This window comes from Antennarius striatus, chromosome 16 (assembly GCF_040054535.1).
Source record: "Antennarius striatus isolate MH-2024 chromosome 16, ASM4005453v1, whole genome shotgun sequence".
Lineage (NCBI taxonomy): Eukaryota > Metazoa > Chordata > Actinopteri > Lophiiformes > Antennariidae > Antennarius > Antennarius striatus.
The window spans coordinates 18144756-18161342 of NC_090791.1; the positions used below are offsets into that span (position 1 = coordinate 18144756).

A 16587-nucleotide genomic window follows, 5' to 3' on the forward strand; every position below is an offset into this window, starting at 1 on the left:
TTGTATGTCTTTCAAGTGGCTCCACGGTGCACCGTTGTCATGCCCAGAGTGTCCCTTGTCTCATGCCCCAAGTCCCCATACATAGACGCCAGCAATCCATCAACTCACGACAGCAGAAGGAGTGGGTACTGATGATGTACTGTATGTACGTATGAATAATAACATACATATTGATTATATAACATATATACAGTAATCTAATAATATTAAAGATTACTAAATTACATTAATATTTGGAAAGAATAATTAATTAATTAATAATTAATTAGAAATATTAATTAGAAATATTAATGAGGATTTAACTGTCCTGAGTAAACTCAAAAAAATAATACTGCATGTTACTTAATTCAATCAGTGAAACATTTTTACACTTACAAATATTGAGTAGGTATGAAAGCTCTCAAATCTGTTAAAACAAAACCTGAGTCATGAGTAAAATCTAAGTAATATTTTCTAGTATGTCTGAACGAATTGATTTGGTTCAATTATATACACAAATTGAGTAAATGTTACTGTATTTGGAGGGGTCGCACCTCAAAATGAGGGGGGACGGCACCTTGCTCAAGGGCGCCTCAGCAGTGGCTGGGAGGTGAGCTGACACCTTCCACTGTCAGGTCACACTCCGAGGGATGTCCTGGCGGGAGCAGGATTCGAACCACCGATGGCTGGGCGATAGAGCAGATGTCAGTGGCTAGGCGGTAGAGCAGATGTCTTCAAGATATCTGCTCTACCGCTGAGCCACTGCCAGAGTGAGAGACCAGCGCCCCAAAACCCTAAAAAGGCGAAATCGGTTCCCTTCTGTTTACTTGATGTTTTTAAGTTTTTAGTTACGTCTCCAATACAATTGAGTTGACTTGTTTAATAATTGCACTTATTAAAACCAGCTGATATTTGTTAATATATTCTCAAAAAGGTTGGTGAAACATACACTTATTATTACAAATATTTAAACCACGTAATCTGTGAGTAAAATAATACTTTATTTTAAGTAAGTAAACTTAATTTACATATGTCTATTTCACACAAACATTCCTGTTGAAGTTTTACTAATTAATTTTGATGTAGTCAAATCAAAAACTCATCATGACAATATTCAGAATTTTTATTGAGCATCTTCTTCTTTTCCTTTCGGCTTTTCCCTTCAGGGGTCGCCACAGCGAATCAATTTCCTCCATCTAGCCCTGTCCTTTGAATCCTCTTCTCTCACACCAACTACCTTCATGTCTTCCCTCATTACATCCATAAACCTCCTCTTTGGTCTTCCTCTAGGCCTCCTGCCTGGCAGTTCAAAACTCAGCATCCTTCTACCAATATATTCACTATCTCTCCTCTGGACATGTCCAAACCATCTCAGTCTGGCCTCTCTGACTTTATCTCCAAGACCTCTAACATGTGCTGTCCCTCTGATGTACTCATTCCTGATCCTATCCTTCCTGGTCACTCCCAGAGAGAACCTCAGCATCTTCATCTCTGCTACCTCCAGCTCTGTCTCCTGTCTTTTCTTCAGTGACACTGTCTCTAGACCAAACAACATCGCTGGTCTCACCACAGTTTTGTACATCTTTCCCTTCATTTTAGCTGAAACTCTTCTATCACACATCACACCTGACACTTTCCTCCACCCGTTCCATCCTGCCTGTACACGCTTCTTCACCTCTTTTCCACACTCTCCATTGCTCTGGACTGTTGAGCCTAAGTACTTAAAATCCTCCACCTTCTTGATCTCTTCTCCCTGTAACCTCACTCTTCCACTTGGGTCCCTCTCATTCACACACATGTACTCTGTCTTACTGCGGCTAACCTTCATTCCTCTCCTTTCCAGGACAAACCTCCACCTCTCTAGCTTCTCCTCCACCTGTTCCCTGCTCTCACTACAGATCACAATGTCATCTGCAAACATCATAGTCCATGGAGATTCCTGTCTAACCTCATCTGTCAGCCTGTCCATCACCATGGCAAACAAGAAGGGGCTCAGAGCTGATCCCTGATGCAGTCCCACCTCCACCTTGAACTCCTCTGTCACACCTACAGCACACCTCACCACTGTCTTACAGTCTTCATACATGTCCTGCACCGTTCTAACATACTTCTCTGCCACTCCAGACTTCCTCATACAATACCACAGTTCCTCTCTGGACACCCTGTCATAAGCTTTCTCCAGATCTACAAAAACACAATGCAGCTCCCTCTGGCCTTCTCTGTACTTCTCTATCAACATCCTCAAAGCATGCTTAACTATATATTACTGTCACATTTACTAGGTCCTTGAATCATTCTTTCGAGTGTAGGAACGCAGACCAAATACAGACAGACTTCCGGAACCTCGTAAAATATTCACTTTTATTTTTAGGAAAAAAACAACACATTTCAAAACAAGACAAGTAATTCAATTTGCTGCCATACGTTTTACTGATTGTCTAGGCCCAGCAGTTTGGCAATGAATGATCGTGTTTTGACTGAAGTCTGGGTAAGCTCTCACGGGTCCCATTAGGGTGTCTGTGCCTTTGTGTCTTGGTATGAACGTAAATAAAACATAACGCCTCCTTAAGATTCCTGTTGACAGTAAGCAGCTATGTTTGACAATTATGTTTGTTATGTTTGACAACGTGGAAGCTGTGACACTCAGAAAAGAACAGACTTATTTTAACACGGATATGGCTCCACTTTTACCATACATCTACAAATGTATCATTAACTCAGGAGTAATTTTTATGATGTGTCTTCAGGATGCCTTGTTGACATCACATTTTATGTCACAGTGGTTCATCAACAAAACACAGAAACACAATGGACATACTTTCACATCATGACAAAAGCACACTGCTTGCATAAATGTGGAATATTTTCAATTATTAGTTAACTATTACAGATTATGGAATTATGTCATTAATCATAAGTCAAATTCTGAGAATGTCACCATGCAATGAATTCTGGGTAACATTTATTACTTCTGCCATGTCTAAAAGTTTCTGTCAGCATTGTTTTGTGTTTTCTGTCAGCAGGATTACACCAAAATTTTTTAATATTATTTCCTGAAGATTGATGGAAGAGCTGGTAGTATGACAAACCCACAAAAGTTTGTGTCGGATCTGAATAAAGGGTATACTGTATATTCTACTTCTTTGTTTACTGTTAAATCGGGCCATTTGAAATGTTTTTACAGAATCACAAAAGATGACTAATAGATGGATTACAGAGAGTGTAAATTAATAAATGAAATAAATAATCACATTTTGAAATGGAGCCAGATAAAGAAACAAATTAGTCAGTTTTGTCACAGCTCTTACCTTTGCAAGATTTTTGTTGTTTTTATTAATCGTTTTGTGATAATTTGAGAACAAGCATTTGTACTTGGCAAGAATAAAGCTTTAATCCAAGTGGACTGTTTTGATCTTAGCTTTGACCCCAACGTACAGCAAATAGTCTTGAAAATAATAATTAAACATTCACTTCGAAGACAAGGAATTTAAATTTTAACAGGTGTAACTGAACATTTTGCATATCATCACACTCATTATTTAATTCATTAACTTTGGATTATGCGCATGAGTAAACATTTTGTTTGTATTAAAACAACTTTTGACTAGTGACTCTTCACTGTAGGATAATCACTTCATTATTGTCTTCTTATCCCTCGCATTCTCAAATTTTCCAAAATGTTGGAATATTTTTATCGACCATGACTGGTGTTTTTTACCTTGCTTTTCTTTAAAACACTAAAAATATTACATCACAAACTCAACTCCCTCAAAAAGCATGCTCACAGTGACACAGACTTTTGAATAGATTGGAAAATTATTATTATTATTATTATTATTATTACCTATTATTACCTTATTACCTATTATAAATCACTATTACTCCTCAAACTTCATGGTTCCATCAAAACCGTGGTAGGTGAATGGTTCCAGGACTGGAGTGCAGGTTTCTTGAGCCAGACAGGCCATCCTGTTGTTGTCACAGCTGTCATCTTTGCCTGGTTCAATGTACACCCCGTCAGGAGAGTGGATGGATGGGTCCTCATCAAAATAGTTGTGTGGTCGCAGCAGGACCCCACCCCCATTACCCACAGTTACTGTGTTTGGGATGTCCTCAGCATGAGGGATGTGGAGGAAGCCAGCGGTCACCCAGGCAACCAGATCCTGCAGGCACATTTTCATACACATCATGCAAACAGTAAGTTATGACATTTCACATGTACATATGTTTGTATTGCTGGGTACTGTAATCACTATATTTACATGATGATTCCATCTGAACAAACCTCATTCTCAATGCTTTCGTTGTCCTCAATGTACTTGCTGAAGTCAACAGCTGGATTCCAGATGTCGTTCTGACTGTACAGGCTGCTGCTGGTCTGCTCCAGGTCCTTGTGCTTAGTAATGGCAACCTTATACCTGGAGGCAAAGTCAAAAAGAAGGATGACACGATCAAGCTACACATGATTAAAGTGTAGCTTTAAGTTGTGAGCTGCTACTCCTCCATACAACACGCTGTTTTCCATATGTCACATTGCCACATTAAAAGCATTTTTACCAAACGGCACTGTATGAATCCATCAGTAAAACTTCCACATTAAGGACACAACTCTTTTGTTTAGGTTGTGTCCAAAATGCAACCAGGAGTCTGACAACGTAATGATTTAAAGAGAGTATGCTATAAGGAAGACGCAGTGTCCAGTAGTGCTAGTGCTAATATTTAGGGATAAAACAATCCAATGCTGAGGTGGCACGATGGCGCAGTGGTTAGTGCTGTTACCGCACAGCAAGGCAGTTCCTCTACGGTTCTCTCTACAGAGCTAGCATATTCTCCCCGTGTCTGCGTGCATTGGCTCCGGGCTTCCTCCCACCTCCAAAAAACATGCGCTTCCAAGTTAATTGATAATGCCAAATTTCCAATAGGTGTGAGTGTGTGCGTGCGTGGTTGTCTATTTATGTGTGGCTCTGTGGTGCACTGGCACAGTGCCCAGGGTGCACCCTGCCTCATGGCCCGAGTCAGCTGGAATAGCCTCCAGCACACCACACCCCGTGACAGCGGAAGAAGTGGATTTAGACAATGGATGGATGAATGGATAACAAAATGCTTTTCATTGACATGGTTAGTGTTATAAATAGAGCTGCGACTGACAAGACCCACATCATTCATTAATTTGCTGAGTACTATCCTGTCTAACTTAAAGTAGTGGGTAACCTGTATAAAAATAACTTTCATTGCTTTGTCTTCACAAGTGTACATCCATCCATTTTGTGACTGCCTATCCTGTGTTGGGTCAAAGAAGGGCTGGAGCCTATCCCAGCTGACATTGACAATGTGTGAGACAAAGTCCACATTTTGTTACATGGTCAACAAGTAGAAGGACAAACACCTTCTGAGTCTGTGAAGACCTCACAGACTGAGGTCATCTGTGAAAAGAAGTAGGCATCTATAGGCCCCAAACCAGTGTTCCTATGAACATCTGTAGCCCTATGCCTGGGAGAAGTTGGGACACATTCTTTGAATTGAGGACTGCTCTCCTCATTTTCACCAAATGCTCCTTTAATCATTCTAGGCTGTTCCCTCTAAACATTACTCCGACCAAACCTCTGATATGACCCTCTAAATAAATTAAGAGGAGTGAAGTTAAAATCTCTCAGTACATTGTCTGAGATCTCTGGAGTTTCCTTTTCTGAAGTTAAAGTTAATACAAACTTTTTTTTTTGCCTCTGGAATTTAATTCTAGAAATTAAACTATATAAACAAAGTAAACCCTTCTTAACTAATTTGCTACAGTGCTGAGTGTGTGTGAGGTAGAGTTCACCCTGAAAAAGTCACCAGTTTAATGCAGGGCTACACATAGAAAGACAAACAATCAATCACATTCACATTCATGCCAGTTTAGTCACCAATTCACCTCTGAGACAGACAAACTGGAACTCCACGGAAAAACAGTCGTAGGACTTCAGTTTTTTGGATTATATTCATAACAATATATTCAGAAAAATCAAAATGCCATTATCTTCAATGAATGTTGTGTGTATGTTTTGATCTAATATTTTTGCTTGTTATTTCAGTACAATCTTAACCCATATTGAATGTCATGTTATGGTGGTACGTGACCCACTAACCGCATGTAAGAAAACTTTTAACAGTGGTCCAACAATTTCTGACATGGACATGCATTCTTCCATTGTGTAGAGTGTCTTCCTGTCACCAAAGTAAAGAGGGAAATGCCTTCCAAGAAGCACAAACATTTTCTGGCTCAACAACTTTCATGTCCACAGGAGGTCTTGTCCTCATTACTATTTTCTGCCTGACCAAACACAGCCTCTTATTTCTCTACAAGTATTAAAATAAATTTTTATTCAAAGTTCAATGTGAGTGTCCAGGATGATATATTAATGAATACTCCTAAAATTATTAGAAAGTACATTTTGTCTAGCCCATCTAGTAAAAGAACTGTAAGCAATAAATAAAGTAATGCTCTCTCACCTGGCCCACGACATGCCTTTCTCCTCAGCTTCGCTCTCTGGGAGGTGCTCTCCATTGAAGCTGAAGACCTGCAGCCTGTAGGAGCGCTGGTGGCCCCAGCGGTTGGTCTTTTGACTGGCAACGTGGAGGTAACGGGGACTCTTTGCGCCATGACGCAGAGCAGCTTCCTACAGAAGTGTCACAGTACACATCACTCAGTAGTTCTACAGGATTCCAAAATGCCACTTCACCTCCTCAGCACTGCTGATGTGCACTTTCTGCTGCTGTACCTCTCATTATATATCTGCGTGTGCGTGTGCGTGTGTGTGTGTGTGTGTATCAGGGCCTGAATCATATTCACTCACCTGTCACTTTATTAGGCACGCCTTTCCAACTGCTTGTTAAATAAATTTCTGATCAGCCAATCACATGGCAGTTGTAACACCACAGCCTACCTGAGCATTGTTGCTGATCCTGTCCACCCTTTTATGACCACAGTGTACTCATCTTCTAATGGCTACTTCCAGCAGGACAACACTCCATGTCATAAAGCTTGAATCATCTCAGAGGGGTTTCTTGAACATGACATTGAGTTCACTGTATGCAAATGGCCTCCAATTTCACCAGATCTCAATCCAATAGTGCACCTTTGGGATGTGGTGGAACGAGAGATTTGCATCATGGATGGGATACAACTGCATGATGCAGTCATATTGATATGGACATTAAGGATTAAGGCTGTTCTGAAGGCAAAAGGGGGTCCAAACTGGTGCTAGCAAAATGTACCTAATAAAGTTGCCGTTGAGTGTATTCATCTTCCGAATCGCTTTATCCGTCCCAGCTGTCTTAGGGCGTGAGGCGGGGCAAACTCTGGGTGTGACACCAGTGCGCCGTGGAGCCACATAAAGACATACAACCATGCATGCTCAAACTCATACACTACGGGCAATTTGGAACGGCCAATTAACCTGAAATGCATGTTTTTGGAGGTGTAAGGAAGCCGGAGAACCTGGAGAGAACCCACGCAAACACAGGGAGAACATGCAATCGAACCCTGAACTGCCTTGCTGTGCTGCAACAGTGCTACCCACTGTGCCCTTGTGCTGACCTAGTGTATATACTGTATATGCTTGTGAAATATACATAGATTGTGAGTGGAAAAACTAATTTCCCCATGGAGATTCTTAAAGTTCATTTGTTGTTCTTCTTGTTGTTGTTTTTCTTCTTCCTTTCTTCTTCTTTTTTTTCTTCCCCTCATTTTTTAGCGAGAACAACGCTTTAGAGATAGGATAATTAATTCCCATTTTTAAGCCAATACCTTTCTACCGTGCTTTTGAGTTACAATTTCAATCATTTTTAAAAAGCAGGATATTTGTACTCGGGAATTCACACGCAAACATTCAATAAACAGATTCTTCTTCTTCTTAATCTGTTCAGTGAAAATTTTAATATCAGGAAATTTATTTATGGTGCTGGGTACAAGAAATCGAATCAAAGACAGTGGCAGATTTTAAATTTTATCTCTGGAGAGGCAATTTACGTGACCAGAAAGAGGAAAATTGAAAACAATACTGTTCAAGAAGCAGCTACTGTTTTTTGTTGTAACATCAGATGTCGCTTAAAACTAGAATTTGGTTTTTACAAAATGACAAAAGACCTAAATAACTTTAGGAACATCTGGTGTTACAAAAATGTCCTGTGCACTTTAGTTGACGATCAACTCACTCTTGCTAAATTCCTGATATAATGCACTAATTTTTAAATTGTATTTCCTTTTATTTATTGGTTTTTAGTATTTTTGAAGCACTTTAGGACTTTCATCTACTGTAAAATTGTAAAATGTTTGAGTGCTATTAAACTCTTTTTTAAAAAAAATCAAAAATCTTGTTTTTAGTTTGATAAATATTAGTTTTCTTCATTCAGGAATGTTTTTGATGTGAATTCCTTTTTGTGTGAATCTCTTTTGGATTTTGTGTCAACATGATTATCTTGTAATTTGGCTTTTATGAATAAATGTACTTTAAAAAAAATCAAAAATCTTCTTTTTCTTCTTCTGGGCCAACAGGATGATGGGAAATGGACCTGACCCACAGTGAAGACTTCTATACAAACCTCCCCTCAAGAAAAAAACAGCCGACCTCAAGTGGAGAATTTTACATGGTGCCATCGGTTCCAATGCTTTTATCTCTGTTTTTAACCCTGCTGTGTCCAGCCAGTGTCCCTTCTGTCCCCTTCGTGAGACAGTCTTTCATGCTTTCAGTGAGTGTGGGAGACTTGCAGTGTTCTTCATTCTTCTAACGAATGTTTTTAATCTGTTCAGTGACAATTTTAGTATCAGGAAATTCATCTACGGTGCTGGGTACAATAAATCGAATCAAAGAAAGTGGCTGCTTTTAAATTTTATCTCTGGAGAGGCAAAACTTGAAATTGATGTGACCAGGAAGAGGAGAATTGAAAACAATACTGTTCAAGAAGCAGCTACTGTTTTTTGCTGTAACATCAGATGTCGCTTAAAACTAGAATTTAGTTTCTACAAATGACAAAAGACCTAAATAACTTTAGGAACATCTGGTGTCACAAAAATGTCCTGTGCACTTTAGTTGATGATCAACTCACTTTTGCAAACTTCCTGATATAATGCACTAATTTTTAAATTGTATTTCCTTTTATTTATTGGTTTTTAGTGTTTTTGAAGCATTTTAGTACTTTCATCTAATGAAAAATTGTAAAATGTTTGAATGTGATTGAAGTGCTTTTGCAAAAAATCTTCTTCTTCTGAAGCACTTGAGTGCTTTCATCTAATGTAAAATTGTAAAATGTTTGAATGTGATTAGTTTTTTGCAAAAATATAAAAAAAAATCTTCTTCTTTGACATTGAGATTGTTTTAAAGTCCAGTTTTTCATTTATATTTTTAAGATAAATTATAATTTTCTTTGCACCTTTAACATGATAATTTATATATCATTTAGATTACCGTATTTTCCGCACTATAAGGCGCACCTAAAAGCCTAAAATTTTCTCATAAACCCGTAGTGCGCCTTATAATCCGGTGCGTCTTATATATGGATTAATATTCATATTAATATTGGTTAAAAACATGATCGCTGAAAAAAATCCGGCATACTAGCCGCCAGTCATGCCGCACTCCGCCACCAGAGGAGCACCTTCACAAGGCACTCGGGCCTACGCCCCCTAACAACGGTAGTCAAGGGGTGGCACCGAAGTCCAGGCTCTGACTGAGCTGCTTTCAGACGATAGAGCAGACTGTAGGAGCACCGGTGATTACGTAGCAAAATATAAGGAACTTTCAACAATTCTATTAATAAAGTTTGACTGACTGAATGATCTCAGTATTTCCTAACTGGCTTGGGCAATAACCCACTTTAAACTTAATTGGTCTTAAAAATGCCATTGTGCTGTAATCTGGAATCTAGTGACGGTCCATTCTATTAGTCTGTAGAAACACACGGAGAAACTGGCATAAAGGTGAATTAAAGACCCTCAAAGCTGAACTTCCAGCCTTTTCTGAAATTTCAAGAGCGGAGTCACTGCTAGACAAAGGTGCCAACGGGTGTGCTGCAATTGATTAACAAATGTAGTTGATAGCTCTGGCGGGTGGCGGAGGGGCACATTCAGGCTTGTGTATTCTGTCTGCAGCGACGTGCTGTGAGATTCACGGCGGTGAGACACCGACGTTAAAGTCAGTTCTAGGAGTAAAAAAGCGTCATATTTTCCAGTAAATTAGCAGCCTGACATAAAAAACTAGATTGTTTAGGACACACAGCAGCAAATAGCTGCACCTCACCTCCGACTGGACTACCGATCGATCGAAACAATATTTAATTAATAAACGAAGACGAACGTCGGAGCTTAAATATCTGCTTCGAACTTCAGATCAGGTAATATTCCGCTCTGTTCGCACTGACTGCACTCGTAATGAATTTAACCAGTTTTTAATGTCAGGTTTTTTAATATGCGTGTTGACTTCTTTCTAAGACAGCAAAGTGATCAAGTGATCAGGTTTCCTTGATGAGGCTCAGAATGGCTTATTGACATAACAATAGGGGCCATTCAAAGGTAGTCAGGAAGTCTTGAATGCAATCATGACTGCCTGAGCAGCGCGGCTCTATCTAGTGGACGGATTGTGCAACTACAGCCACTGCAGTTATCAAATACATTTTTAAAAAAATTGTGTGCACCTTATAATCTGGTGCGCCTTATATATGAAATAAATTATAAAACAAACAAATTATTGAGGGTGCGCCTTATAGCCCAGTGTGCCTTATAGTGCGGAAAATACTGTACATAACATAAATAACGTATCTTTTCTTTCAATAATGCATGAAAATGGGGGAGCAATATACTGTAGAACAAATGAGCCAATATCAGCATTTCTTCACACAGGTGGGATGAGTGTACAAAAATAACAGTACAAGACCTACTGGATGCAGACACAAAGACAATTTCATGCTTTATCCTCACCATTTAAAGCTTGAATTACCTTTGTCTGTTATTCATTCCTTTCAATGTCTGTTAATGTTCGTTGAACAAACCCTAAATGGCAGTTTTATCTTGAAATTTGAGATGAAAGGCAGACCTGTTCTGTTTTGAGCTGCTTCTCCACCAGTTGAGGGACCATAGCATGGTGGCTGGGCATCCATGGCATTGATACATTGACATATTCCATGTCTTTAGTCTGGAAAACATTCTTCACTCCTGCAGAAGAAGTTATTGAAAAACTCTTTAGCAGGTTTTTCTTTTTCACTTCACTTTTAAGTAAAATAAAAGGCATATCAATTACTTTTGTGTTTAAAATGCAACAAAATAGATTTGCAAAAATTCTCAGACCAATGGATGCACACAAAATTATCATGAAGTCTTTAGAATGTTTAAAAGCGCGAGTCAATCAGTTTGTTTCCATTTTACAGTTTTTCTGTTTGGATCCAATAGACTGAGAAAAATGCATTGCTCATCTGTAAGATTTGTTACTGTTAATACCAACCCAAACCTTGCCAGTGTTATTGTGCGTAGAGTCAAGGGAATTCAACTAGTGCCAAATTTACATACCTCACAATGCATCTGAGTGAGAAAAAATATTTAAACCGTGTTTCCAGTACATATGCTGCCAGCTCAGCTTTACTCAACTCAACTCAGCTTTGGTATCAAGTACTGTACTTTTATAGAGGCTGACGATAGTAACACCTCACTGTGCTGGTCATTCTACCAATATCACGTGAAACCACTTAGAATATTCCATGTGTAACAGGCATTGATGGTTCAATGACACAGAACTGCCAATCAGTGGTCTGTAACCATTTAGCCTGCTGACAAGCACAACGGCACTGCTACTGCCAAGTGCTTCTTATGAAAGGAAAAAAAAAACGAGCATCACGTTAAGTAGAGCTGAGAATAATGATAGTTATAAAGAGAGAGTGTGATGCCATCAAGTGTGGCTTCATACCAAACTCAATGCCTATAGCATTCCCTGTAATATCTGTGATGAATTCTAAGGTGACCAGTACAACATGCATCATATGAGAACACACCTGCTGAACCCTGGATGAGTATTTTGCCAGCTTTAGTCAACACACAATCTCAATACACGACCAACCACTGACTTATACTCCTTATTAGCATACTAACTAGTATGCCAAAACAAAATTTACTGAATGAATATGGAAACGACAGTGTGGAAAATTTTACACTGTTATATAGACTATTTGACATCTCGCAAGTACGATTGTGCTGTTGCGACAACAATATATCGCAGCAGACACTCAGTACTTGTGTTTCTCCCTTAAGAAAGAGGGCAGGTGAGGCTGGATTGGTATACTGCTACCCTCTACTGTTGGTCCTGAAGTATAGATGATTATGTGTGCATCTGACAAGTCAAGTCAAGAGGTTTAAAAAGCTGTAGTAGCAGTTAGCTTCTACATCACACAACAGTAAACCAAGCAGTAATGTTTTCAATTGAGAACATAATGCAAGGTCACCCTTGCAGCAGAGTCAGGGACTGACCCAGGGATGGTAGATTTATTCATTCAATCATTTTCCACTGCTTCTTCTAACTCGTGAGTAACAAGGGTTGTGGAGCCCAGCGGATTTCTGGGTGAAAGGCGGGGATACACTCCGGACATGGCGCCAGTACATCTCAGAATCACACTTTCACACCTACAGACAACATTGATAAAGTTCTGCTTTAAATTGTAAAACGCTGCATTGGACACAGACGTCTCTTGTTTACCTGCCTGCTTGGTACCTAAAATGACTAATTAAAGCAGAGATGTACATTCAGAGGATTGTCTTCACTTAAATGGTCAATACAATGTCTGAAAACTTCTGAATGCTACTATGGTGACTTCGTGGAGTGGTGCCTACAGAACCAGCTCCAGCTCAACGTCTCCAGGACAAAGGAGATGGTGCTGGATTTCCGGCGGGCACCCTCTTCTCCACAGCCAGTGATCATTGAAGGCAGTGAGGTGGAGGTGGTAGAAAACTATAAGTACCTGGGACTGCAGCTAGACAGCAGACTGGACTTGTCACTCAACTCGGACTGCGTGTACAAGAAGGGGCAGAGCAGGATGTACTTCCTGAGGAGGCTGGCCTCCTTCAACATCTGTCCGAAGCTCCTTCTCATGTTCTATCAGTCCGTAGTCTCCAGTGTGCTGTCATACACCATTGTGTGTTGGGGTGGTGGGGCCAGGAAAAGAGATATGGATCGTCTTAACAGACTCATCCGCAGAGCGGGTTCAGTGGTCGGGCTGAGCATGAACTCAGTGGATATGCTTCTGGAGAGCAGGACCATGTCTAAAGTTAAGGCTATCATGAACAATACCAGCCACCCCTTGCACACCACCTTCTCCCAGCAGAGAAGCACCTTCAGCGGCAGACTGCTGTCACACAGCGCCTCCACAGAGAGGCGGAGGTCCTGCTTCGTGCCCCGTGCCATTAGGGGTTACAATGACTCTGTCAGGAGGAGCGGGGGGGAGGTGGCGAGGTCAGCATGTGGTTGATCAGATTTAATTTAATACTGTTTATATTTTAATTTAATTTTATACTGTTTATATTTTAATTTAATTTTAGACTGTTTATATTTTAATTTTAGTTATAGTTATAGTTTAGTATATAAGTCCTGTTAATGCTGAATGTGTCTGTTAGTGTAGTGTATGTCTTGTGGTATGTCCTGTGATGTCAGTTACTTTTTCTCATGGTGTTTTTCCAGTATTTATTCGCTATGAAATGCCTGAGAAGTGGAAATGTACAATTTCCTCCGGGATTATTAAAGTATCTATCTATCTATTTATCTATCTATCTGGTGACGGCATCAACCAACCCATTCCGCCTCTGATTGGCTTGGCACAACTATGACTTCTCTCACTGATGAGACTTCAACAACATAAAAAAACATTATCACACCAGGCCAATGACAGAGTAGGGCAGGTCACAGAATTATTATTATAATCTTAAAAAAATCTGGAAAAACCTATACAACCATATGTGTTCTGGATACACTTCAAATTCATATAGCCTTTTCCCCATCCTGAGCCCACCTTTACAAGAAATGGATTAAAATCAAATCACAACTCCATTTACTAACAGACAACCAACACCAACCACATTTTTCTCTCCAATTATGTTAGGTGGAGTTAAAACACTTGATGACACAAAATTCGTACTCTTATGATTATTAATATTATTATGATGAATATCATATTTCTCAATTTGTAAAACCCAAGTTAAACAATAGCTTGATAGGGTGTTAAACATTCCCCAATTTGCCATGTCACACTTCTCATGTTTCCCCTGTAATACGAGCATTACTATGACTTACAGGCTTTTTTCGTGAGCTCTGCATTTCAGACAGGTTTAGTTGTACTCACCCAACACATCTAGGTCCACCTTAAAATTGATGAAGTGTGTGTGAATGTTGCCCAACACTTTCTCTGCCACCTGGTGTCCGTACTTCAGAGCTCCGTCCACCAGATAAGAGGAGGAGATGAAGCCAGTGGCGTGCACTTTTGCCTCCACGGATCCACTCTGGTAGAAGATGAAGTCCCACATGTAGTCATAGTTACCTATAGCTGTGATGGTCCTGAACACCAGCGCACTATTCACCAACCCCCCGTAGCTGTTGTGGAAAAAGTCTGCGAAATGCCTCCTAAGGGGTTGGCCCATGTTGTGCTCGAATATGCAGATTGAATTCCTAAATCTCATCGGTGCTTTTGTATCTATATAGCGGTATGTGTCCACGTACGTGGCAATATGTGGGCAATCCACGCCACGGACAAGTTCGTGCGCAAAACGACCAATCCCGATACTTGAGTCCAGAAACTTGGTCATCATCATGCCTGGAGTCACTGAGCCGTACACTGACATTGCCTCTTGAACGCTCAGCTCATAGAGGATCCTCTCTCCCTTAAACCTCACATCAAAAACCCTCATGCCCGTCAGAGAGCTGAGTCCAAAGGCGAAGCTCCAGTCCAGAAACAGGACGTGGTTGTTGCTGACGCTGTAGCGGTTGCCCTCTGCGTGATACAGCTGTGGACCGATCTGCAAAGGTTTGTGCCTGGGTTTCAGTGAGTCGTAGTCAGGCAACTCCTTGTAAACTATTTTGTTTACAGCACCCATATCGTATTTCTGACTGAGGTCTTCCACAGAGTCGAAGTACTGGCCGTTATAGTACACCCGAGTCACCCTCCAGTTGGACTCATTTAAACTTGAATGGTCTAGAAGCACCTCGAACCCCACGGGATGGATGTACATTCCATCCTTATTCCTGAAGAAAGAAACCCAGGTTTTTCTGTCTCCAGATCGGAATCCACGGGGCATCTGCTCGAACATATTCAAATGCTTGTTGTCATCTACGTCGAAACTCTCTTTCAAGAGCTTCCTTAGTTTGAAGTAGACATTTTCGAAAAGACACTTGAATACCAATGAGTATTCTCCGATGGTGACCGTGCGCGCATTAATAGGTATATCCATATGGTACCGCTCCCTGGTGACATCTCTGTAGTATGTTGGTTTAGGAAGAGGCCCCACCACGTACTCCTTGATATAACCTTTGCTGCCATAGAAAACCACCACAGTCGCCTCTCTGGTCGGCTTGGCAGCCTTTCCGTCCAAGTATGCTAGCGCGTCCGCTTTCTTTGGGACAGATAGGTCTATTAAAAACAAAAAGTTTTCCGACGGCTTAGTAACCTGGTTGGTGGATATGGATAAGTCTTTCTGTTTGCGCATGTACTGCTGCACCTGCAGGTACTCCTCTCGGGTGAGGTCGGCGAAAACCAGGCTGCGCTCGTCGTGTTTGCCCTTCAGCGGGTGGACACGCTGAGTGGAACATTTGGGCGCCGTGTTAGAGTGGATCCCGATCAGGACGATGTTGAGAATGATGGAAGCGAGGACGAAGAGGATAAGTCCCCACTTCACCAAAGGGTTCATCCTGCGCTCTACCATTACGCACGGCTTGGAGAAAGAGAGGAGAGAAATGAGGTATGAAAAGCAGCACGCTGTGAGACGACTTTTGTAGAAGAGAGAAACGAACCTCTATTCCCACACCTCTCGACACGGACCATAACCACTCCCTCTCTCTTACATGAACAGTTTAAAAGTTCAACCCACAGTTTAACCAGACGAAAGTCAGCGCGAATTTACGCACGATGTTAAAACGTTAAAACCTTCATGCTTAATAAAAAAATCCACAATAATTCAGTCAATTCTAAAGTTCAACTACACACACATCCTCTAAACTCCACATAGATTCAATTTTCCACTCAATTTTTCAGATTATGTATGTCATCTATATTTAATGCCTGATCATCTTGATGATCACATGATGTAATCCACCCACATGCACGACAAAGATATATAACTTAACACTTTTAAAATTGCTCCTCACTTCTATTCTTCAATCAATTCTAATATTATTACAGAGGACGTTTAGAGCAGAATTTACATTCTGTTGTAATATTTTGTAGTCTAAATAAAGTTAGGTCAGGGAATGTAGGGGAAAATCACCTCCAAAAAATAATTCCATATATCAGACTTCTTCACAAAGTATATGACATAATAACATAACTCTGTATCTCAATTTACATAACTCATCACATAAAGTATCCAGAGACCACATTTATTTTATTTAC

At 40.3% G+C, this 16587-nt stretch overlaps 1 protein-coding gene across 1 annotated transcript; it reads right to left on the reverse strand.

Annotated features, from left to right (window-relative positions):
* Positions 1–2326: 2326 nt before the first annotated feature.
* aoc2 (amine oxidase copper containing 2) lies at positions 2327–15994 on the reverse strand. The gene is made up of 5 exons (XM_068337360.1): positions 14329–15994; positions 11046–11164; positions 6469–6635; positions 4265–4397; positions 2327–4142 (listed from the first exon to the last, which is right to left on the reverse strand). Exons 1-5 carry the CDS (start codon positions 15899–15901, stop codon positions 3858–3860), a joined length of 2277 nt encoding a protein of 758 aa, XP_068193461.1. The 5' UTR covers positions 15902–15994; the 3' UTR covers positions 2327–3857.
* Between the last annotated feature and the right edge of the window lie 593 nt (positions 15995–16587).